Source organism: Diprion similis, chromosome 1, assembly GCF_021155765.1.
Source record: "Diprion similis isolate iyDipSimi1 chromosome 1, iyDipSimi1.1, whole genome shotgun sequence".
NCBI classification, from domain to species: Eukaryota; Metazoa; Arthropoda; class Insecta; order Hymenoptera; family Diprionidae; genus Diprion; species Diprion similis.
In genome coordinates this window covers 1,363,253-1,388,234 of record NC_060105.1, presented here as the reverse complement: position 1 = coordinate 1,388,234, position 24,982 = coordinate 1,363,253, and the positions used below count along the sequence as shown (strand labels likewise).

At 40.9% G+C, this 24,982-nt stretch overlaps 3 protein-coding genes across 3 annotated transcripts; 2 read left to right on the top strand and 1 right to left on the bottom strand.

Annotated features, from left to right (window-relative positions):
• Nucleotides 1–5,717: 5,717 nt before the first annotated feature.
• On the bottom strand, nucleotides 5,718–21,125 carry LOC124416442 (maternal embryonic leucine zipper kinase-like). The gene is made up of 13 exons (XM_046897541.1): nucleotides 20,994–21,125; nucleotides 9,564–9,813; nucleotides 9,268–9,418; nucleotides 9,070–9,179; nucleotides 8,800–8,953; nucleotides 8,557–8,663; nucleotides 8,322–8,489; nucleotides 8,031–8,228; nucleotides 7,791–7,932; nucleotides 7,608–7,697; nucleotides 6,868–7,091; nucleotides 6,692–6,795; nucleotides 5,718–6,620 (listed from the first exon to the last, which is right to left on the bottom strand). The coding sequence occupies exons 2-13, from the start codon at nucleotides 9,705–9,707 to the stop codon at nucleotides 6,329–6,331; spliced, it is 1,884 nt and encodes a 627-aa protein (XP_046753497.1). The 5' UTR covers nucleotides 9,708–9,813; nucleotides 20,994–21,125; the 3' UTR covers nucleotides 5,718–6,328.
• LOC124416435 (centrosomal protein of 290 kDa) lies at nucleotides 10,187–19,346 on the top strand. Its single transcript, XM_046897529.1, has 24 exons — nucleotides 10,187–10,438; nucleotides 10,506–10,596; nucleotides 10,681–10,790; nucleotides 10,880–11,015; nucleotides 11,124–11,260; nucleotides 11,329–11,567; nucleotides 11,648–11,780; nucleotides 11,840–12,030; nucleotides 12,099–12,240; nucleotides 12,336–12,606; nucleotides 12,698–12,863; nucleotides 12,927–14,243; nucleotides 14,317–14,614; nucleotides 14,697–15,463; nucleotides 15,545–15,760; nucleotides 15,850–16,048; nucleotides 16,127–16,341; nucleotides 16,422–16,569; nucleotides 16,813–17,208; nucleotides 17,272–17,438; nucleotides 18,173–18,374; nucleotides 18,474–18,734; nucleotides 18,792–18,932; nucleotides 19,167–19,346. Exons 1-23 carry the CDS (start codon nucleotides 10,256–10,258, stop codon nucleotides 18,867–18,869), a joined length of 6,063 nt encoding a protein of 2,020 aa, XP_046753485.1. The 5' UTR covers nucleotides 10,187–10,255; the 3' UTR covers nucleotides 18,870–18,932; nucleotides 19,167–19,346.
• On the top strand, nucleotides 19,551–23,554 carry LOC124416450 (2-oxoisovalerate dehydrogenase subunit beta, mitochondrial). Its single transcript, XM_046897555.1, has 8 exons — nucleotides 19,551–19,775; nucleotides 20,425–20,502; nucleotides 21,019–21,221; nucleotides 21,340–21,495; nucleotides 21,916–22,087; nucleotides 22,222–22,367; nucleotides 22,497–22,583; nucleotides 23,332–23,554. The coding sequence occupies exons 1-8, from the start codon at nucleotides 19,601–19,603 to the stop codon at nucleotides 23,470–23,472; spliced, it is 1,158 nt and encodes a 385-aa protein (XP_046753511.1). The 5' UTR covers nucleotides 19,551–19,600; the 3' UTR covers nucleotides 23,473–23,554.
• Nucleotides 23,555–24,982: the final 1,428 nt, after the last annotated feature.

The window sequence follows — 24,982 nt, the reverse complement described above, 5'->3', positions numbered from 1 at the left end:
CGGAACATACTTTTGAAAAAGTTACTCTGATTGGACTCCCGGATCAAAACCTGCAAGAGTTTGTCGATCCTTCTCCATCCAACCATTTTCAAAGCAAAATGTTGACTTGTTCCATTCGCTCCAGTTTACCGCGATCCTTATATAAGGAGACGGAGTGTAAAAGTATAACTGAGATATTCCGACCGGTCGAAGGACCGCGAGGGCTTCTGCATGCGGATATGAATACCGTAGGTACCTACTCCGGGAGTATGACTTAATGTCGCAATATCTAAACAACTGTATTATCAGCATGCAGCAGCGAAGGTCCGCATAATGTGAAATTTGTATATAATGGTGCTATGTACATATGCAGGTTTAAATATATGTATAATATGATGCGAGGGAATGTCGATATCGTAAGGCATAAGCCAATATGGCCCCGAACAATTGTATGGAAATATAGCCATCGCGCCTGCACGCTGTTCTGCAGCCGCTCCACCTATACCTATACCTATTGGTCTATGAATGAAGACACTTTCATTTATGAAACTTGCAGACATGATAATGTAACCGGCGGCCTGTGCCCGTCCACCGGACACGGGCTTTGTAACATCCTGCTATTACGCGTCGTCCTTAGTCTCTGTACCCCCAGTTATCGGTTCGCCTTCCTATCCAAAAAGATAGAATCACGCCCTTGACATTGACAGACAGGGTGGCGACAATTTTCCTCAAATAAAATTCCCCGACTTTTTGCGTAAAAAAAATCAGAATTCCCCCTGACGTTTTCCCACGAAACTCAGGTAATATTGGCCAGCTTTTATAACCAAAAGCTCCAGCAGTCGTGCACATTGAATACATAAATTTGGATCTAAAAAACACATTGCAGTGCTTCGTTTCACACGAATAATAAACGAAATTGAACGATACCATTTCCAAAAGTTAATTTTTTAACTGAATTTACGAAGCATGGCTGAAGTTTGAAAATGATTCATAAAAAAATATCAGTTTTTCTTTTTTCTTTTCCTTTTCCCGACATACGAAATTCCCTGACAATTACATGTATATTCCCAGTTTTCTCAGTCTGTCGCCACCCTGAGTCAGAGTCGGAACATTTTTTATGCACCTTTGGTTCGACCAGGGCAGGATTTTCCTGCCGATCAGGAATGGCCGGCAACATCGTTCGCGAGCATGCGAGGATAGGCGTCGGCCACACCGCACAGGAAATCTCAGACGCACCCACCGAAACACCCGCCGACTCGTCTGAGCCCCCCAGACTCGATTTAATGTTTCGTTTCCTCTAGATATATGCGGCTCATGCGTTACCGGCTGTTTATGTGCATGGCAGGGACTACTGCTATGATTCTAGAAAAGTAGAGACGCGTAAACGTCGACGTATACGTAATACACGCCGGCCTACGTCCGCCGACGTTATACGGGAGGGACAACCCGAAATTATACACCTAAATGCACCGTATAAGCACTGCTTCTACTTATAACCTGCACATTTCAAACGCCCTTCGCTCTCCGGTTCAGTCCAGTCCTTGGCTGCCGATCCCACGATAAACGGATTTAGGAAGGTGAAAGAGTCGCATTTTTTTACTCCTAGCCACTCGTATTACGCTATGCGATGTTTTTATCAACCCCTCAGATTTACAGTCCCAATTTTAATTCTGGACTGAGAATTTCTTTCAGGTTTAGAAGATCGAGGCGGGGTGACGAATCCCGGGTTAAGTTTTTAGTCAGCGTTGATACAGTTTAAAAAAATGGGTTTTCCTCGTGGAAGCCTTCTCTATCATCCCCTTGTACAGGTTGTAAATAGTATTTCCTTCGTCCGCAGAGCACCTTGCCATTCTACAGGGTATGGCCTTGGTCCAGGGGTTGCATATTCATTTTTCCGGTTGGTTCTTACGCTGGACGGGGGTTTGTGGGTGACATACGCGCAGGCTGTATGCATACATATATGCGTAGGAGTAATGAGGGACTCCGAGGACCGCCGGGGTCTGTACATATGTATGAGGTTTTACAATTCGAGTGAGGTTCTGCCTCGGCGCCCCTGCGCCCGTGTTTCATTTTATTTCATTTGTTGCGATACCGTTTTTTCACCATTTTTATGCACAAAATTAACGAGAGCCGCAAATTACTCGAAATTGCAGCCCCGCGTCATTACTGACCAACCTAACGAGCCAGAAACTAACAACTTATGGAATATCGGAATAAAATGGATCCCCGCTCTCGATCCGCGAGCAACTAGCTACTCTGGAGTTTTGTTCAAAACATGCCCTGCCTATGCTCTTCTCTCTACGAACAAAGGAATCCAAACACAAAAAGAAAATAAGTTGAAATGCACCTCGTTTTCGATTATAGGCTGAGCAATATAGCGCCGGAGAGACAATAACAATCGACTGATCGCCTAAGATTAATTACCCGAACCTGAAGGCACGGAAAAGTTGCTGCAAACTCCCCGGCATCTAATTTGTAAAAATAAATTAGTTTGGGCTGAAAAATTGGATAAACAAAGTCTTTTATAGTTAAATACGACTGACTGAAGCAACGATTTCCGCCATGTTGGACCTCAACGCCCCGATCACGTGACTTCTTTCGACGGTCAAATGCTGGCGGTCTGAAACTGCATAAGTGATTTGTGATTACCATACACACGCAGACGTGCAACAAGTTTGGTCTTCTGCTATTTCTAGGTGCTCCAGATCGCGTCGACAGCCCGCAACGCGACGGGGAAAAGAAGGCGTATTGTATCCGAGAAGAGTTGGGGGCTGGAGGAATTATAAAGAGGGGGGAAAGAGAGATGATAGAATATAGAGGACGGGATGGGAGAGGAGAGGAGAGAAGAGGAGAGGAGAATATAGAAACGCCGCTTGCGCATTAAAGCGCAATTAGCTGCGGCCCGCGAGCACGCTGATGCCCGGAAGCGATAGACTCGACGTGCGCGTGCCGAGAACTAAGTAACGTAACTAACTTATATGTAAGTAAGCAACGTAGGTACATATTCAGGTATGAGTAACTCGCGGGCGAGGAACGGCCAAGTCGTTACGTGTATTTCAGAATCGAGGCAATTCTCTGCTATATAGAAATTTAATAGGGTGTTTTTCGAGAAATCTGCAAAGTAGTAGGGTTTCGGCTAGGATCTCCGAGTCTGTAGGACTCGGCCAAAAACGCAGAGGGAGAACATTTTTCAAGCGAAAAATGATGCACGGCATGAATTGTTGTCGGTTAGAAAAACGATGTACAATACGGATTGTTTCTACACCCCTCTCGAGTACTTATATCCAGGATAAATTTCAACGAGTGGCAACTCCAGTCGACTTGGAAAACAAGCTTTTGATAAAAAAAAAGAAGTCATGATCGGCGCGCAGAACCCATGACATGCAAATTTGAAGTGACATCAGCTGCGGGGTAACTGAGTCACTAAATATTAGAATTTCCGAGGATGAGCGCAACTTGCAGAAAGGTGATCGCTGAAAAGCCAGGCTATAGCCTGAGTTACGGGGGTCGTAAATAGACGGGGAGAGAGAGAAACAGAGACTCTTCAACAAAGGAGTCAAGTGTTGCGTGAAATTTTCAGCAGCGGGAGTAACGCGACGGAATATATGTGAAACGGCGTGTCGGATTTACAGGAGATATAAAATATCGCGGCTTGTTTGAACTCCGGAACACCGCGAGCCGTGTTTCAGGTATAGACAGGCAAGGGCATAAAATCACCACAAATCGATCAACGTAAAACCTCCAACGACTTTCTCGGTTTATGCCCCGTTCCGATGTGCTGCGCTGCGCCGGACTGCGCTTCACCTTCCATCGGCATCGAGACGCTCTCGATGACGGTTCGATACTCGAAGGCTAGGCAATTCGCTAACCGATAATTGAGCAGTTACCCACAAGAAGGAATATAACCCCTGACAAGAAAGGGGAACAGAAAGAGCAAAAGAGCAAAGGCCAGCCAGTTTTAGATTCCTTTTGCTACACATACTGTGGAGCGGAATTCCTCAAATTACCCATTTTGTTGCTCTTCTTTTTCTTTTTTCTTTTCTTTTAAAATTCCCTCTCAAAAGAACCGACGGGCAAAAAATTTTCTGCACCATAGCGTAGAATTAAACGTGTTAAAAAGTCTACACATATAATCATACACGATGAACAGTATGTCAGAGAATTGCTTTACATGTAGATTCGAAGTTCGTAAAAACGAGTTCGATAATTGCAGCTGAAAATTTGTTACACGCTAAGAATGTAACAAAGAAATTATTTACAACAATTTAGAATGATAATGTATTTCGTGTATAAATTAATGGGTATGTATAAGTATTGCAGGTAAAAATCAAATCAAACGATCAATCCTACGTTATACGGATAAATTATACTGCGGTAAAAAATCCCGTTCTTAAGTGTCGATTCACTTCCTCTGTACGAGCGATAGGAAATCTTCAAAATTTTGACCACCTCAGATCGATGCGTACCTTACTAGTCGCTGCTCTCCGTCTCTGAAGTATAACCGTTCACAAAACTGTTTAAGTTCAATTATCTCCGGCCACATGACCCGTCAACGGTTTATTAAAACTTCTGAATCACTGCTGGCGTGCAGTGCATACCTAAAAGTACTCATATCGTTCAGGGTTCTCAATATTCGGATATAAATAATTTTTAGCGTTAAAATTCAAACTTCTGATTGAACTTAAGGGTCCGTAGTCTATTGAGAAAAATAAGACGCTGAATGAGCTTCGTAATAAAGTTCTAACTGGAGATGAAAAAAATAGACCATTAGCGAGATCGCATCCTTTCTTCTCGTTCGCCCTCGGGTCAAAAATTTTAATAAACCGTTCCGAAAGAACGTGATCTCGTAGCAATCTGATCGGTGAAGCTATAATGATACTATTTCGAATTTGAAGAAGCGTTGATCGCGCCCGAAAATCTTTTTGATCGAGAGGCCGATAGTCGGGAGGCGGAGAAACGTCCGTATTTAACTACATATAACTATAATGACCACTCATCCGGAAGTGTAATTAGGAAAGGAAGCATCGCTCGCCAGCCGCCGCTCCTTAATTGTACTTCCGTTATGAATAATTATATCATCATCCTCCTCCTCCTCCTCCTCCTTCTCCTCGTCGAAAGTCGAGACACAAGGAGGTGGGTTTGTAGGTGTGAGGCAGGTAAAACCACCGTCGGTTTAAAGAATTTTATTAATTAAAGCAAATAAAAAAAAAAACTGCTAAGCATAATACATATGCGGTATTCACTGCAGTATAACAAGTATGGATGAAATCTTTGCCGTACTTTTTAAAAGCGAGAAATCCCAACGACCGGTTACGTATAAGTTTAACGTCTACGAAAGGAAGCTCGTAAATTATGCCAAATTTTATAACTTCCGATAAGAGTTGGCCAGATGTATCGCGTAAGTTTGTACGTATTTTATTTTTTTCTGCGTCGACGGTTTCAAATCAATTATACGAGTGGTGTGCCACACAGCGACAATCATTCTACGGCGGCACATAAACAGCCCAGTGATAATCGAGAATCCTTACTGACTCCCCCGGTAAAAGTAGTCCGCGAAATGATTGTTAAGGTGGCGCCACATACTAGACGAATTATTTGAGGATTTTATCACAAGTTATTAGCAGGGCTTAAAAATACAGACTACAGGGGTAGAAATAATCGTAAGGCAAAATGTTGTAGATATGTATGGTGTATTGAATCAGTTATCTCCTGCACATAATTATTTTATACTGTATTTATATATTATATTGCATATACAGAATTATATTTTTTTTTAAATACAAAATACAAAGTAATGTTTAAAAACTAGTAATATCATCTCCTCACCCTAATGGAACGGCAATTATTCTATTCTTATACTATACACAGACTATAAAATTATTGTTTTTATATTGCTAACTAATAGAGAGACAATTATGATCGTGCATCTTTCTTTGAATAAGATAATAAATCACAATATCCTGGCCGCTTCAAATTTTTTTCTTCTCTCTTTCTCTTTTCCTTTCTCTTGGTTCTCGAAGTGATAACAATTTCACATACTATTGGGGGGCATATGAACGCACATACCGACAATCATTAAAAGGGCGGAAAAGAATTGAAAAAATAAAAACGTGTATATTTTAAAATGATTTTAGTAATCTAAAATATTTTCAAAACTACGTGAAACGTGGAGAAATTTTTTCTTCAGTTGTCTTGCACGGAATGTATAATAGACAAATATTTCGAAATCGCGCGTAATCCTCGTATACAAAACTGACGATATGATTTCCCGATTCTTTCTTACAGCTATATTGCTTGTAAAAAGTGGATTCTTCGGGATATATAATTCTTATACGTATACAACCGGCAACTAAATGAGACAGTTCGATTCTGTATTTGACGCTGGTAGCTGCACCGTTTCGTCACCGTCGGATGCGAGAGCGAGGACCTCCTCGCATACGCGTTTGTAAACCCAGGCGTCGCCCTTCAACCTTTTACGCCTGATGCCGACGAGCGGTTTCGCATCCGAGAGCCCGTCGACCAGGCAAACTTCGAGCTCGAAGGAACAGGCGCTTCGTGATGAAAACGGCCGCGCGTTGTCCTTTCCGGTCTTCGTCTCAGGCTTGCAGCTTATCGATTCGGTTTCCCCGAGCAGAACGAACCTGGAAAAGACAAGATCAGTCTTAACGAACGTCAATCACGGGTTTCTAGGTCTCGAAAATCAGCCGCTCACCCTTTCTGCCTGCACGAAATCCCCTTGCGATGAAGCGCTCGTCGCAGCTGGGCCAGAACTTGCTTCGGACAGTCGCTGGACGTTGAGGAAATGTTGCACAACCCCTAAATTAAGACCGTTCTTTGTGTCAGTATTAATTTACATTTTATAGAATTTTCTAAACGAGGAATAATCACCTTTCCAGAGAGTAGCACCGGCTGATCAGGATCCGTGTTTTCGTTCTTCGCCCGACGTTTCGGCGTGAGCACATGCCTAACGCGGTTTAGACCTCGTTCAAAACCGAGCATGACTTTCCTCGCACTGCCGGGTGTCGAGGATAGAGCACCTTTAAAGTCTGTTGCCTGCGGTGTCTTTGGCGTTTCGGGATTTTTTTCCTTATCGGTAGATTTTTTCGTAGGTACTTAAACCGAACGAAAAATATAATTGTGACGCGATAAACTATGCGTTATTGATAAAAATCCGTTAATCTTTGTTCGTCTCCTAATCGGGAAGGACGGCACTAAGGTCCAGGACGACTGTGAGGACGAATTAATGTTAACGTCTGGACTGTTCATCTTGAGGCAAGGGGGAGCTGGTTAGGGAGGGAAGAAAGAGGCTCTGCGGAAACGGGGATTCTTTACTTTAAATTGTGTTTGTTTGGAAGTTTGGGCACTGCTGTGGTAATTATCCGACCAAAGTCCCCTGCGACTCGGCAACTGTGACCAAGTAATATTTTAAACTCTTGGTACAAACTTGTAGGAACTTTGCGCGCTAAACTTTATCACCTGTGCCTACAAACTGAACTTCAACCCTTCGCCAAAACTTTCAGACCAATTTAAATTCGAATTCGTACACAAATATCAACAGATATTTCTATGTTTCTTCAACTCTGTTATAAAAATTTACGGGTAAAAATTTTAATTAGCGCAACACTCACTCGGCGATGCTGCTTCGTCCTCATCCTTACTTCTTAATCTCTTGCGAACGGGAATATTCGGCTCAGTAAAGTCATTTTCGGTGTTCTTACCTGCGTAAAAAATCGAAAGCTGGATCACAGCTGATAACTTGGACAAATTACAAAACATACTTAACAAAGATGCAACTGACGCTGATCACCTACCGGTTTCCAAAGGCTTTTGTAACATGGTGTAAGTCGTGTCAATGACCGGGGATTTACAAAGCATCCGATTTCCCGGCGATTGATCCAATTTTGTTATGAAATTTGACATGTTTCGATCTGCCTTGGGTGTACTTTCAACATTCTAAAATTAACCAGGAGGATTATTATACTCGGGATTATTGCTTTTGCCTTTTCTTGCTTCTTTGAAATACTTTCTTGAATTAAATACAAGTGCCTTACCAATTTGCCTCTGAAATGGTTCCTAGATGCAGAGGATAATCTCAAAGGAAGTCCACGCAATTTCCTATCAAGTAAAAGTAAATAAGTTGCAGTTCGATAGTCAACTCTGCTGCCTTCCAGCAATTCTTGCCATATGTCTTCTCTGTCCTCATTACATATTGCAGACATAGTGACCAGCACTTCTTCGTCCTTTTCAAACTGCAAATAAAAGTTTCCAGGTCAAATGCAATGGTCGATAATTTTCAAAACCTGGAAGTTTATACCAATGGTAATAAATTTTAACCCACTAACATTGGTCTTCTTTTTGAATGCAACGGGGTTTAAAAATCCTGCAGTTATCCAGGGATGATTGCACAGTTCTCGAATAGTTATACGCTTCTTTGGATCCGTTTGTAACATAGACCGTATAAGTTTCTTACTACTGCATGAGAGCCAGCTTGGTTCATCGTACTTTCCACTCTGAAATGAGATGTACAACATAAAATATCAGCCAGCAAAATGATAATTTGATTCCGCGAATACCTACGAGAATTTTTCTATACAAGTTTTCAATACTGCTGTCGTCGAACGGTAGAAAACCGCACAGTAAGGCATAAAGAAGCACGCCCATGCTCCAAATGTCTACTTCTGAACCTGAACAAAAACATGACGTGTATTAATTAGACTTTTTCTACCAATAAGACAGATAGATAACTTATTTCTACTTCAAAGTTGCATCCAGTCAGACATATTAACCAGCACATAAATATCAAAACTGTTGATTACTTACCTAAATATTTTGCACCCAGAACAAGCTCAGGAGCTGCGTAAGTTGGAGAACCACATGACGTGTATAGATGAGCCTGCATCCCACCTTTTGGTTTTGCACACAGACCAAAATCGATCAGTTTCAAGTTCTGCTGTTTGTCCAATAAAACATTTTCCTGATCATTGCAAAAATACACAAATTTTTAAAAACTGACGTCACTTTCATAGGTACATACATGTATGATGTTATTTCTTATTGAAATTATAGTTTCCAAATCGTTTGTTAACTTACTGGTTTCAAATCTCTGTGAGCATATCCCAAGCTGTGTAGATAAGCAACTGCGGAAACAATTTGGCGAAAGAATTTCCGCGACTCTGTTTCGGTGAGGCGGTTCTTCTCGACTAAAATTAAGAATAAAGCATTTGCTTAAAACAATAATTTTTCTATGAAAAACCAAGAACTAAAACGTGAAAATTGTTGATATCGAACCTATGTGATCAAACAACTCGCCACCCGAGCAATACTCGATTATCATAAAGTAATGAGACTCAGTTTCGATCACTTGGTACAGCTTACAGACGTGTTGATGAGCCAATGTCTTCAGAGCTTCCACCTCCATCTGAACCCTGGGTAAATCATCCTGCAAATGAATATTCAACTTTACATTACACGCAGTGCGACGCCAAGTATAAGTATTTTTGTTTGAGATGATACGAGGTTAAGAGGCACAGTTTTGAGGGAAGCTTGAATGAAGTAGAGCGAATAATATTGAGTTACGATCTTACACCCAGAGCGTTTTTTTCCATAATTTTGATGGCAACTTTTTCACCTGTTGCTACGTGCGTGCCGAGCTTAACTTTGGCGAATCCACCACAGCCGATCGTCTTCTCAACCTCGTAGAGCCCCTTGAGAGCCGCATATCGCACCATTATACAGAATTATCTTGTAAATCGTGCTCGTTATTGGAATTCCGAACGAAACGTATCGGCTACAATTTGTATGTATTTAACCTCCAGAATATTTGAATCGCCAATTCTGTAACGTAAACAATTTCTGACAGCCAATCGGTTCACGGCGCTCCAGCCATAGAGATAGAAACACACAGAGTGGGCAAGATGCAGAGGAAAGGTCCTGGGGTAGAAAGAGAGAGAAAATCGAGGATTGTACCCCTGTTTATCTCTTGCATACGCATCGTTTACGAATTGCGCATGAAGAGAATCAGAATGATAACTTTAAAAACAAATTCTTACGTTAAATGCATTGTTGTAAAATTCATACGTAGATATTCCGATTTTCTCTCTCTTACCAGCATCCATATTTTAGTGTTTCAAATTTCCCGCCAGATGACAGCGCACTCGAAAATGGTGTTGACCGTCTCCATGGAAACGGGAATAGCGCGTGTAAACATCAAACACCAAACACCAAATCAATGTTTCGAGGGGTTATACGGAGCATGAACGTGTTCTATTCCTCATAGATGATGGTTCGAATGAATTGGGAACGAGTATTGTCCGTCAAGGCAGCTGCCTTGACGGACGAAGAGATTGAGGATTTATTCCCCATGGTGGTGAGCTGCGATATTGAGAACGTTGAGAATATTCATAACCTAAAAGCCCTGATGAAACTATCTCAAGAAATGCTGCAGCACAAAGACAATCAGGTAGTTATTATTTGATTAACTTTTTGAAAGTCGCCATGCTTTTGTTACATGCAATTGATTACTATAGGTCGAGTCTTTGCTGCTAGAATGCGACGAATTGAAAGGCAAAATTTCAGCAATGAGTTCCAAGACCGGGTCGGCATCAAAAAGAAAAAAAAGTAAGGGACAGAAATGTTCATCCAGAATTTAGCTACACGTATAATCCAGCATCGCTCAATGATCCATTTGTTTTTGATACGTAGGTCTTGCCTCAGACTTGGTCAATGACGATGGAGATAGCGCTGTGTCCTCCGGGAGTGGCCTTGCCAGAGACAGAAATCAGAAGATTGCTACTCTCATGTCTGAACTTGAGGTATCTAATTCTTTCCTAAATTTATAGTCATCGTATAAATTGTGAGTCGTCCTATTTGCTAATATATGATTAATTTATTCACTGTACAGAACATAGAAACTGAAAATTTTACATTAAAAGAAAAGTTGAGATTAATCAAAGAAGAAATGGAGGATTCAACGGTGCAAATGAATCAGATGACTGACAAGCTGAGATCTCTGAAGGAACAGAATACGCTGTACAAAGGTACAACAGTTTTGAGTGAAGTTTACTACTCATTACAATGGTTCAATTACTAGCATTGACCGACTGTTATGGATAATCAACATTCATGCTTTTATTCTTCATTCGTAGAAAAATTAGTAGAACGTGAAAGAGAAAACAAAGCTCTGATGAGTCAAGTAAAGGCTATGACCGCACAGCAATTAGATAGAGATAATGTTATAGATGAATTTAGTACAGCTATCGATGCTCGGGTCACTGAGTGGAAGGTAAAAATCTTTGCATCTCTGATTTCAATTTACAGAATACCGTTATGAATCAGAAATTTAAATTTCAGTTAATACTCGATGAAAAAGATGCTGAAATAACTGCGCTGAGAGAAAATCTCTCACAGTCGATGATCCATTCGTTAACATCCGTCAGGGATGAGAATAAGTCACAAGTTGTTCACCTAAACGAAATTATCAAACAACGAGACCAAGCGATAGAAGAATTACAGACTAAACTCACTGAGGCAGTGACAGAGATGAACGAAAGCACCATTCTTATAGAAAAATTGAAAGCAGACGCGCAGAGGTGCTTATGTGAACGAATATATCTGGATCCATATGTTTCACATTTCATCCAAACCTTGTACTAATTTTCAATTCATCTAGGTTTGAAAAGAGCAGCAGACGGAAGGAGCAGCGAAATCTATTGAAAAAAATTCAAGAATCCAATGATAAAATAACAAACCTACAAAACGTTTTAGCGCAGACAGAAAACGATGCTGAAATAAAGAGTAAAGAGGTAAGAAACCATCTGTCTTTCCACAGAACAATTTCTTGAGCTGCAATTTTTCTGTTCAGCTATGTGAGGCGTTGGTAATGTTAAAGCGTTATGAGAATAGTGAATACGGTCTAGCCGAAGCGACCAATGAATTAAGGAGTTTGAAATCCCAACTGCAACAAAAAGAAGACCATATTGAGGACCTAATTACTATTATAAATAAAATGGAAGCGCTAAGTTCTCAACAAGAAATGAAGATACTTGCTTTATGGTAAGCAGCATTAATTTGCCAGTAATAACATATCGTACAGTTTTGTTTTTACAAATCAAATTTTACAGTGAGAAATTAGAACTACCACCTGATGAAACGATTCCTGTAGATGGGATTATAGCAAGACATACAGAGGAGGTGCGAAAGGCTGAAAATATAAAATTAGAAAATGAAATTTTGAAAAAAGAAAACATAGAGCTCAAGTCTGATGTGAGTTCACCTCCCTTGTATTGATTCTCATGAATCATCAAGCAATCTGAATTGTTGCTCATTAATAATAAATTCTTTTCGAATCATTCTAACAGGTAAGAGCATTAAAATACAAACTGAAGGCTTTAGCAGTGAAAATTGTTCCACGTGCAAATACTGTCGAGAGTCAATCTGATCTCGTAGTAACTACTCCAATGAAAATGTCAAAGGGAAACTACGACTGGCTTATGGAAAGAGAGGCAATTGCACAACGGCATATGAATGAGATTGAGGAGATTAAAAGTAATGTACGGATAGTCGTTGAGGAAAACGAAGCTCTGAGAAAGGGGATGCACGAAATACTGGACAGTGTGCATAAGCAAGACGGTAATTTTTACAGCTTTGACATTATCTCAGAACCTGATAATTTAACAAACCAACTGTTGTCCTATGTAATGAAATTTCAATCCAAAACCAGGATCTTGCGCGGTCGAAATTCAGTCTGAAACCTTGGAACAACTTTTGGAAGCACTCGATGTGAGGCATTTGGCTGGCTGGTACCATCCTGCTATGAGATTGCAGAGTCGTCTAAACACGATACAAGGTAGCAATAGCGAGCTTCGAGCGCAGCTAAGACAAATTAGGTGGGAATCGAAAAAGATCGGATAAGAAAAGGTGTCTATTGTAATAATCCATTTTAATTACAGGTCAGAGCTGCAAAAAAAAGATGAAATATTAAGACAGATTGCGCTTAACGATCCGTTAAAAAAAACAACGACATCAGACTCGATCTCTGAGACTGGTGAGGTGAAGCCCCGTCGATCCTTGGGAGCTATAGATGTGCAGGATTCGTGCGAAAATGAAAAGTCCGAATGGCAAATAGAGAGGACCACTCTCTATGAAGAGAAAAATGAGCTGGAAGATACGATTATGAGGTTGGAAGTTCACTTAGAAGAGTACGAAAAGAACTGGCAAGTTTTGGAATCAGGCGAAGAGGAGATTAAGAAAGCGTTCGTAAAAATGTGTAAGGAAAGTGCTGAACACGCTGTACAGACAATCGTTATAAACCGGAAATGTAAAATTCTCGAAGAGTTGCTCAGCAGAGAGTCAACCAAATCTTACAACAGTCAGAAAGAGTTCATCGCGAGGGAAAATGAGCTGAGGAAAAGACTTGCGGATCTAGAAAAGACTAATAAGATTCTTGACGCACGAATCAGTACTCTTCAGAGTAACTTGTCTAATTCTGTTAGCTCAGTGGAGTTCAACGAAGTGAAAGAAAAATACAACGAAGCATGTATTCGATTGAGAATGATGCTTGAGGAGAGGAGAGTCTATACAGAGAACATGAAAGATTCGGCACTCCATAGTGAAGCGAAATCCGAAATTCAAGGAGGTGAGGACCCCGTCAAAAACTCGGAAGGTGAATATAGTGGTAATGAGAGCGACGTTGACCTGGAAACACAACCTGATCATGCTCCACGAACTAATCATGTTACCAAATTATATGAAATTGCACAAAATCAATTAGCAAAATACAAAGCTGAAGTTACTCAATTTTCAAAGCTGAATTTTGAGCTACAGGAGGAAATAGTGGGGCTACATAAACAATTGTCAAAGTACGTTCGAAGTGATCGCCAACCAGACGAGATAAGGATTTGTGAATTGCAGGAAAAAGTCATGTCTCTACAAGTTGAGAATGAAAATGCCGAAAGAAGAGCAAAAATTGCAGACGAAGAAGCGCAGATGCACGCAGCTCAGAATTTTCTAAGAACTTTTGAAATGGATAGTATGAGGCATCAACTACTTGATCTTCAGTCAGTCAGTGAAGACAAGGAAATTATCGCCAAGCTTGGCTTCGAATTGACAAATTGTAAAATTCTCGAGGCTGAAACAAGCAAGCGAAATATCTTACTCCAGAATGAAATTTCCCATCTTCAAGATGTGAATGATAAATTAAAGCAAGAGACTGAGGACTCTCATGCAAGTGTCAGGAATTGCCAAAAGCAGTGTGATGTCCGTTGCAGGTAAATTGATTAAGCGAATGAAAGATAAGCATGTAATTGCACATAATTTCTTTGATAAAATTTTTTTTCCCAGGAGCTACTTAGACGTGATAGAATTTCTACAACGTCAGTACGCTGGCTCGACGTCGTTAGCTGCATTGGAGCGGTTTGAGTCAGTTTTGAAAAAATCGAAAGACGACCAGCTGGCTATTGACAAGTTACTGAAAGAGGCTTCGACGAACGCTGACAATATTCGGGCACAACAGGATGTCCTTGCTGGGCGCTTACAGGTCGTTGAACAACTCAAGAACATACTAGAAGAGCGAATTGGAAACCCAGACGTGCAGAATATAATACACCGTTTTTCGGAGAGCTCACAGTCGAAGCTTGGGGTAAGCAGATACCGCAGTATCAGGCCGTGTCTTCTTTGATCCAAACAAAACGTTTTTAGATTTATTTTTGCCATGTTATCAGGAGCTGAGATACAAGCGGCAAATAAACCAGCTCGAAAATGAACTGCAAATAGTCAAGAGCAGAGTCACATCTCAGGAGATTTTGATAAACGCTATGGAATCCGAAATGATTTTCATGCAAAAAATCTGGAGTAGATCGTCTAAAAACGGTGAAGGAAGTAGCAATCAAAATCCAGAGATAGACATCGTCGATGTAGACGTGGATGATGTAGATGTAGAAACGGTTTCGATTGCTGTACAAACACGCGTAGAGACCCGTTCCGTCGAGACGCAAGTTCACCGCGATCAGCAATCAGTTTCAATTTCCAGTGTCAGGCACGAGTCCCGCGAAGTTCAGCCAACTAATCACGATTCTCAAATAGCTCTGAACGAGAGACTGAATCAAGCGTTATCCCTGGCCTCAGAGCGATCTGCTTTGCTTGTGAAGTATGAGTTGGAAATTGCAGAGTATCAAGAAAAGATAGCCACTCTGAATGGGCAACTTGCTGAAAAAAATTCTCTGCTCAGTAGTGTAACAGAAAAAACTGAAGAACCTGAAAACTTCAAACCAAGTGTTGCAGACATTGAAACCTCCGATAAAGTAGTCCTGAGATCGACAGTCAACAGTTTGCAAAAAATTATTACTCAAAAGGAAGAAACGATTCTCAGGTACCAAAATTTGTTGAAGGAAGACAGAGATGAGCACAGCAAAGCAGCCGCTCGCTTACAGGAGGAAATCAAGAGTCTTCAGGCTCGAGTAGCTGCAATGCAGCAACAGGTGAATCAAAAGTATGACGCTGTAGTTTTATAACGATGAAACGAAGAGAGTCGATTTTTCTTCTGCTAATACTTAATATGCACTCCTGTCAGAATAAACGACTACATTCATTTGCCCGAAGCCTTGCCAGTTAGAGAAAAAGCGCATAAAGATAGAAACAAAAATATCGACCTGGAAGAAGAAGCTGAGAAATTGAACGAACGTGTTTCTACGCTAGAGGCTGATTTGAGTATAGCTAAGGAGTTGGGAGAACGATGGCATCGACTTGCTGAAGAGAGATTGAAGCATATGGACCACATGAGAGGAAGGTATCGTATTTTTTTATCAATTCCCAATGTAGTTAAAAGCGGGCTTTCCCCTTGATCCCTACACGCGGTATCCCATTTCTTTGATACAGGCTGGACGAACAGCACAAAACTGAGCTGGAGAGCTACAGAATGGAGCGCGACAAATGGCAACTTGAGGCTGATACACTGAGGCAACAATTATCTGACAACAGAGTACAGCTTGCTAAGGGAAACAGCTTGTTATCTAAAGAACTGCAAGAAAGGGATAATCGAATTCACGAGCTTGACATAGCTTATCAAGAGCTGCAGGTAATAGACGATGTTTTTTAAAATGCTTACTTAGTAAATAATATCAACGTGTCCGAGCGTATATTTTTTTTTGTAAAGAATGAGATGGAAATCGCTGAGAGGAACACAGTTTCGCGACAAACGGTAGCTCACGATTCTAAGATGCAGGAGATCACTAATAATATTGGAAGAGCTCAGTCCAACCAGTTGCAATCTCAGCTGGATCTTGCCCGTAAGCAACTACAGGCCCTGGCGGAAAAAGAAAAGAATTACAAGAGTCAGATCGTCGATCTCAAACAGCAGCTGAGTCGGAGGTACGAAGCTAATTCTCTGCGGGGTTAAAAACTTCCTCTGTGCCAAAATTGTTGCACTGTCTCATTAAGTAAATCCCCAGGTACATGGCAGCTAAAACCCACGAACAAAGAACCTCTCAGCGTGAAATACAACTTGAAAGAAAAGCGAGAGGATTAGAGGAAGAGTTGCATACGCTCAAGCTTCAATTGGAAAGAGAAAAGTTCACGCAGGAAAATAAGAAACTCAAAGTATACTTCACTCGAGTTAAATATTGCGCAACTTGAGCGGCGGGAAACCTTAATGCGACAAAAAATTTGCATTCAGAAATACTGTAAATCATTCTCAAAATCCGGTATTTGTACGTGTCAAGGGTTTCCGATCCCGAGAGTTTGCTCAGAATCATTAAATCATAATCTACGTTAAATTTTTGCACCTACATCGTTGTAGCTTTGATGTAATTCAATGTTTCCTTTCCTTTAAAATGCCAACAGACAGCGGAGGAACTAGCATTGTGGGACAAGCAAAAACGGTGGCAACAAACGGCCGAGAAGTTCAAGGAAAAATTGAAGGAAAAGACAGAGGAGTACAAAAAGCTGCAAGCGAATCACGAGAAGCTCAGAGCAGTGGTGTCCTACATGGAGCGTGAAAAATGGTACCTACGAAGTAAGTTGAGGTGCGAAAACGGTTGCCTCATTGGTAGCTTGTCCGCAAGACCTGGAACGTTGAACCACACGGATATCCTGGAAGATCTTCAGCACGAATGCCACACTCTGAGAAGCAGAGTCCGAGAACTAACCGATCGTCTTGAGAGCGCGGACACTTCGCAGCTAATTTTACAGATCGAGGCCCAAAGACGGCAAATTTCGTCTTTGGAAGCCGTGACCAAGGTATTTACTTTATAACTGACATTCATTTTGTTCACCTATTCACTCTTCATTTCAATCTATCAGGGAAACGAGTATGTCGTCGACCAATTGGAGAGACTTGAGGCGACAAAAGACGTCCTGGAGAAGAACAATCTGAAGTTAGAAAGCGAGAACTTGGAGCTGCGTCTAGAGATCGAACGTATCGTTCTTGATACCCCGAGATTGAGGGAAAAGGTTGAGCATTTAGAAAAGTAAGTCCCTCCGTCCGAATTGCTACCGTGAATGGACAGTAGACTGTATCAAAAAAATTGACTCTTTTTTTTTTTTTTTTAATATACTGAAAATATTGTTCAGGATACCGAAAAAAGGCGCCTGTCAAAATGGGAGCTCTTAATTTTAGTACTAAGAAGTGCCTCATCGCGATTTTCTATTTTCCATAAGAATAACATGGCAAAAATGGTTCCTGCTCCTTGCGATTTTTATAACTAGATAACGACGCGTCGTACAGAAAATTCATAAACATGTTTTTGTAGGAAATTGAACGTTCTACAAAAAAGGTCTCTTGTCATTTTACTATAAATCTACTCCTTCAAAGGTTATTTGAGGTCAAACATCAGCAAAGGACCTCAAATAACTTTTGAAGGAGTAGATTTATCGTAAAATGACAAGAGACCTTTTTTGTAGAACGTTCAATTTCCTACAAAAACATGTTTATGAATTTTCTGTACGACGCGTCGTTATCTAGTTATAAAAATCGCAAGGAGCAAGAACAATTTTTGCCATGTTATTCTTATGGAAAGTAGAAAATCGCGATGAGGCACTTCTTCGTAATAAAATTAAGAGCTCCCATTTTGACAGGCGTCTTTTTTCGGTATCCTGAACAATATTTTCAGTATATTTTTCAAAAAAAAAAATATTCAATTTTTTTAATACAGTCCAATGGACAGTGTATATATAAATTGCAATCTTATTTCTGATTCGCCAGATACGTGGAGCTACTGAAAGTAGAAAAATCTTCCGAGTCGTCGCCGCGTTTATTTGCAAAGGAATCTCAAGAGCACGGAAAAAAATCAATCGCCGAGCTCGAGAAAACCGTTTTTACTTTGAAGAGGGTAATCGAGAAGCTCCAAGCGGAGAACAAGCGTTTAAAAGTAATCGCGAAAAAGAATCCCCACCCGCAGTCAATGGTAATAACATAATAATTAGCTCACAAGATATCCCTGAGCGATATTTCGATTAGGGCGATAGTCAGCGGCAGTAAAATATTTCTTTCTTTTATTAATCAGGCAAGGCCAAACAGCGGCGGAAGCACTTCGTCCCTTCACGTGCAGTACGAAAGAGCGCAGCAGCGCGTTGTTGCCCTAGAAACTGACCTCCAATTAGCCGAGCAAAGAATAGCGATGCTTGAAAATTCGCGGAAGGAAGAGGACAACGCGGGAGAGATTGGCGTTCTGAGACAGCAACTGGCGCACAAATCGGAACTGCTTGACAAAGTTAAACAGTTACTGACCAGAGCTGCTATTAACGAAAAATCTTTGCGGCAAAAGGTGCGTTGGAAAATTTAAAGAGTAGCTAAAACAAAGCGTAAATACTATGTCTTTCAGATCCAAATGCTCGAGGCTAAACAATCCTTGGAAACCATACCAGAGTGCTACGTATCGCCGCCTACTACGGATGACTGAAAGTGTGTTTAATTAACTAATTGAGGATGAACATATGAGCTTGGACTTGCCGTCGACGATCATGTGTGTGTTCTCCTTTTTAATTTTATCTAGTCTTAAGGATAAGTAACGAATTAACGAAGCAAGGCGCCGATATTTATTACACACATTTAAAACTTGCCGAAACAGAACATAGTAATTTGTAACGCGAATCACCGCACGAATATACGCACGTGAAACCTTGAAGATAGCCAAGTATTTCTACATCTATGGGAAGTCTGTATGAAAATGTGAAAAGGTAATTTTTCTTTTTAAAAGGGGAAAAAAAGTGAAAGTTGAAATTCCCGAGAGAAATTCTTCAACAGGTTTCAAAGACCCGAGACGACGTGAAGCGCGATTCGCGCGCAATCGGTATCTGCGATAATAAAGTGCCGATATGGATGAAAGATGAGACCGTTGTGGATGGGATATTATTTATTAATTCGTACGGTTATCAAAGAGGCCCGAACTGCGGTAAAGATTGTCAAGTTGTCAAGTTGTCAAGTATTACGTATCTGCGTTACGTACATGTATGTATGTACAAGATAGAGATACGAATATGTTGGACGCATTACGAAATCCGGTGAAGGTCACGACCCTGCATAAACTTCAGGTCGAGATAACGCTTTGTGTGTTAATACAATATATATTGCGTGCGCCAGCCGACGATAAGGGGGCCCGCGCGTTACTACGAAACACAGTATTTGACGAGCATGGCTGCAAGTAAGTTCTGTTCGCGTCTCCGCAACGCTACGAGATTGTCAATAAAAAATTCAGGCAGCATTTTCCCCGCCGCTGCCGCCACCGCCGTCGCTCCAGCAATAAACCGTCATGCAATCGGAAGAACGCATTTCACCTACGCACCGGAATCTCCGCCAGCGAATTCCGGTAACCTACGAATATGACCAAAATAATTCGGAAGACACCTTGTTGTTATTGTTGTTGTTTTTTTCTCTTTATTTTAAATTAATTTTAAAGAAGAGAAAATATAAGAAAAAAACAGAAGCGTCGATCGAGTGATGTGTGTTACAACATGCGATCCATGCTCTGGTACCAGTTCGTGGTTTCTTCGTCATTTTACTTCTCTATTTTTATTTTATTTCTTTCCTTTCTTTTTCTTTTCGTCTCTCATACGAGAAGTTGAACGAGGTCGTTGGCTATCCGCGGGGCTACTCGATATACAGGACTTTACTTAAGGTCTTTCATTATATACCAGATTTGCGAAGGATATATGTTATACTTATATTTACCGATTCGCAATTAACGCTTGTCGGCATGTTGGAACGAAAAAAAAAAAGAAACATGATAATAATAATACATTAATGCTCATTCTCGCACGCTCAAACTTCAACTTATCACATGGTCGCAAATTATTGCGATATTTTTATCATATGTACCCGTGAATTGAAGATAGAGATTCTGTTACCAATTTCTCTTTCTATCTGCGAAAGGAATTACCTTGCATCGTTGAGAAATTCTTGATCGTTTACATGATTACATACCTATATGTATACTATGTACGTATACGTGTACACAGGTGCTACGCAAGAGATGAACATGTTCAAAGCAATAAACAACGGCCTTGCACTCAGCATGGAAGCGGACGAATCGGCAGGTAATATATCACTTTCACACACACTACCTCGCTAATTGTAAAATTCGACGATTTATGCGTAAACGTAACGATTTACTCGGCTGCAAAGTAAGTCAAATTTCTTTTGTCATTATCCAAAAAACAGATTTCGTGAAGCGTGTATAATGTAGGGTAATAAGATGATCTACTAATTCGGGTTATTAATATTCTATCAGAAGTCACAAGTAAGAGACTGTAAATTCTTTTCTTTCATTTTTTCTACGTTTACTCAAATTTACGTACCTAATATATAACTAGTATGGACGCAAAAGTCGTTCCAACTTTACCTCAAAGAATAATTCTTATCTTATCGTCATTTTTACAACATTCTAGGTACAGGAGGTACACGAATTTCTATCTTTACCTTCTAGTTTGTGTTTTTTTCTATCTCCCCTGACGTCGCGATAACGACATATAATTTACGTTGAAGAAAGAGAAATGAATTACGAAATAAAAATTAATACACCGCACACCTTATGTCATCTACGCTTATAACAGTATTCTTCGGAGAGGACGTGGCCTTCGGCGGTGTCTTCAGGTGCTCGATGGGTCTTCAGGAACGCTTTGGAAAAGAACGAGTATTCAATACGCCGCTTTGCGAGCAGGGGATCGTCGGTTTCGGGATCGGCATCGCGAACATGGGAACGACCGCAATTGCGGAAATACAATTCGCGGACTACATTTTCCCCGCCTTCGATCAGGTAGTAAAGAAAAACTTGCCGCGGTCTCCCGTGATTCTAAAGTCGAAGAAAATTTACAGGAAGAAAAAAAGAGAATTAAATCAAATTAAAAAACACAAAAATCATTTTCACTTCCAAGCTCGTCAACGAGGCTGCCAAAATGCGGTACCGCAGCGGCGGAGACTACGATTGCGGAAAATTGACCGTCAGGGCACCCTGCGGAGCCGTCGGTCACGGCGGTCTCTACCATTCTCAATCACCCGAAGCCTATTTCGCTCACACTCCAGGCCTCAAGGTCAGTCCAAATCGGATCTTCGTAGAGAAAAAAACGATTTTCATTGAAGAATATTTAAAGCATCGATCAAGCAAGTGGTAACTAAACTGCTGACCGAATTTTCTGTCGCCCAGCTGTTTCAGTTCATTTTATTCCATTCATCCGATCTGGGTATTGCAAGAACAATAAGAACCTAACGAATTTCGCACCCCACTTTCGCAAATTAAAATCTTGTCCCAGCTTCTTTGTTTCTAAGCATTGCGGCTCTCGACTTTAGGTATAATAATAATAATAACAATAACAACGAGACGTGACTTGAGATTAAAACAAAGGAAAAAAGCACGCAATCTTTTACCCTTTTTTTACGTGTCACTCTTATTTTCAATCAACAACATCTTCTTCGAGTCTTCTTCTTTCTCAAATGTTGCAAATTGTCTCCAGGTTGTGGTGCCCCGTGGACCAATAAAGGCGAAGGGTTTGCTGATGAGTTGCGTGGCAGAGCCTGACCCCTGCATAATATTTGAGCCAAAAATTCTTTATCGTGCCGCCGTTGAGGAGGTTCCAATCGGTGGATACGTTACTGAAATCGGCAAGGCGGAAATCGTGAAAAAAGGTCAGCCGCTTTCCCCGCATCTCTCATTTCAATTCAACCATCATCGTGAAGTTTCCCTGTAATATAAAAAGAAGAAGAAGAAGGAAACTTACTCATACATTCTTCTTCCTTTCTCGATTTTCCTCATTCTTCAGGCACCGACGTAACTCTAGTCGGCTGGGGAACTCAGGTTCACGTTCTGATCGAAGTTGCGAATCTCGTCGAGGAGAAGCTCGGAGTTTCCTGCGAGGTGATTGACCTCGTTACAATCCTCCCATGGGACGTGGATACCGTTTCTCAGGTGATATTAATTCTCGGTTCAAATCGTCGAGTATCGAGATGTGCATATTAATTTATCAATGCTATCTTTATGCACTGGGGTCCCCTTAAATTACCAAAATACTCAACTTACATAACAACTACTTTTCAGTCGGTGAAAAAAACCGGACGACTAATCATCGCGCACGAAGCGCCGCTCACTTGCGGATTTGGAAGCGAAATAGCAGCTACTATTCAGGTAAACTTTAATTTAAAAGGAGGACCTGACTTTTGTCGTCTGAATTAAATATTTTCCTTTGTGAAATTTTTGCCGCGTTTCGATTGCGGCTATAATTGTTGAAATGTTGAATTTCTCTTTTGCACACGATCGTTATAATGAAACTTTCGATATTCTATAGTTATACGCAATGCTAATCACCGTTGCGATGTAGATAGAGCGAGATAAAAAAAGGATCTAATATACACGGGCAATCGGCCAGGAAGAGCGAACAGACCTTCTAATTCTAATCCTTTCATTTCCTAATTGCTCGGCGACTCGGCGTAGCTTTTGTCCCGGAATTGGAGTTACGATATCGTAATCACCGAATACGAATTGACACGTGGATTAAATATAAACCGGGTGAAAGGATCTCGGAGGAAGAACCGATCCCTACAAATTTTTCCGATTAATACAAAGCGTTTCGCGACGTAACCGCGAGAATTTAATGACGTTTTAGGCGTGTTACATTGTTTTCTTACGTCAGTATGAGTCACGTATCGAGGGAGTAAACGGCACGATGCCTTAATCAGAGTTTTGACGGTAACAAAGAAATATTTGTAAATACAAAACGAGTATCGCATCAGCAAAAAAGCTTGGGGCTTCTACTAGCCTCCTTATTTTCAACAAAAATATTATACAAATTGTGGCAGGAATTTCTGTCATCGAGAAAGTAATAACAATTTTATACGCACACCTAACTTGTGAGTAAAAATAATGTGATGCACAGGAATCGTGTTTCTTGAGCCTGGAAGCGCCGATACAACGAGTCACAGGATGGGACACCCCGTTTCCTCACATTTTCGAGCCGTTTTATCTCCCCGATAAATGGCGGTGCTTCGAGGCCGTAAAGAACATCGTCAAGTACTGATTTACTCGACTCCAGGCCGCCAAATCGTCGCACCGGACTCATCCTCTTTCAAAGGACTACATGGAAGTGGAATAAGAAATAGGTTGGCCTGTTATCCTAACTGAAATTATAACAAAGATTTTATTACACACATTGCAAAACAAAGGCTGTACTTTGTTGTGCAATTTTCTTATTTTCACCTATCTCGCATGCACATCGCAATACAGTATCCTGAAAATTCAAAGCTCCAAAAATTTCTCCAACGCTCCTCCCGATAGGGAAATCCTTTTATTATCCTGTAACGTGTGTGGGTGAAACCTTGAATAGCCTGAGTAAGGGGGATGAAAATTTTTGAAAGTATACACGGACGTTGAGACGCGGCGCAATCCGGTTTTCCTTAATTACTCCCGCCGGGTAAATACATGGATTTAGGTAGAAATGTGTACGTGTGTAGGTAAGCAGTCGGTGACAAAAGTCAATGATTCGAAAGGACGTCCTTGCCGCTCGGGCGCTGCTGCATGATCTATAACTGCACGTCGGCTTCTACACAGGCATTATCATAAAGTCTGAAAGTCTGCGGGGTAAACGCGCGATTCTCTCTCACCAATGTAGAATAAGGAACCTAGAAATGAGAAAATCAAGTTTCTTTTAAGTTGAGTTTAAATTCAATGAAACGATTCGGAATTAAAATATTGTAATGTAATGTGTACCTTATACGTACGTCGGATCTAGAACTGCAATTTATCACTTTATTCATTTCCTTCCATTTCACGACTCCGATCCCGTACGAGATACGATAATAATATAACGATAAGAAGAAAGTGGGAGAAATAAACGTGCTGGAGACGCTTGTCAGCTTTTGGCTAATCGAGAATCTAAAACGATGATCTAATCTTCGGAGATATGCGATCTCCGTGCGGTCGATATGAATCTATCATGATGATTTTACACCTAGGAAACGGGACGAGAAAACAACGATAATTCATTTAATCGGTCATTTGATTACGAATAACGGTGATCAACGCCGATGGTGAAAAATACTCGAGTCAATTCGTCGGGAATCCTATCGGAAAGCGACTTTTTCGGGATTAAGGGGTTGCCCTGGTCGATTTCGAGGTTCACATACATTGATACATATCTCCAGATATCGAAGTCCACGTGTCTTAAACGCAAAAAGAGGCTTAACAGGCCCATTCTATACACACAATTCTAATTATAATAAATTTTCATTGCATGAAATGACACGAAAACTACGAAATCGCAATAGTAAATTCATAGTTATCGTCCCATTTCTTTGTTTCTACATCAAACAACTTTTTGCTCAGAACTATGTACAAAATGGGCCTGTTAAGCCCTTTTTGCGTTTGAAACCTGAAAATATGTACGATAACGTTAAAATCGACCAGGGCACCCTCGTAACGAATAAAGTCAATTTGTTGCAAGAAGGCAATGAAGCAGGCAGAACCAGAGCACAAGCATAGGCGGCATAGACGCGAAAATATTCGCTTTCGCAACGCAACGCCCCGGAGCG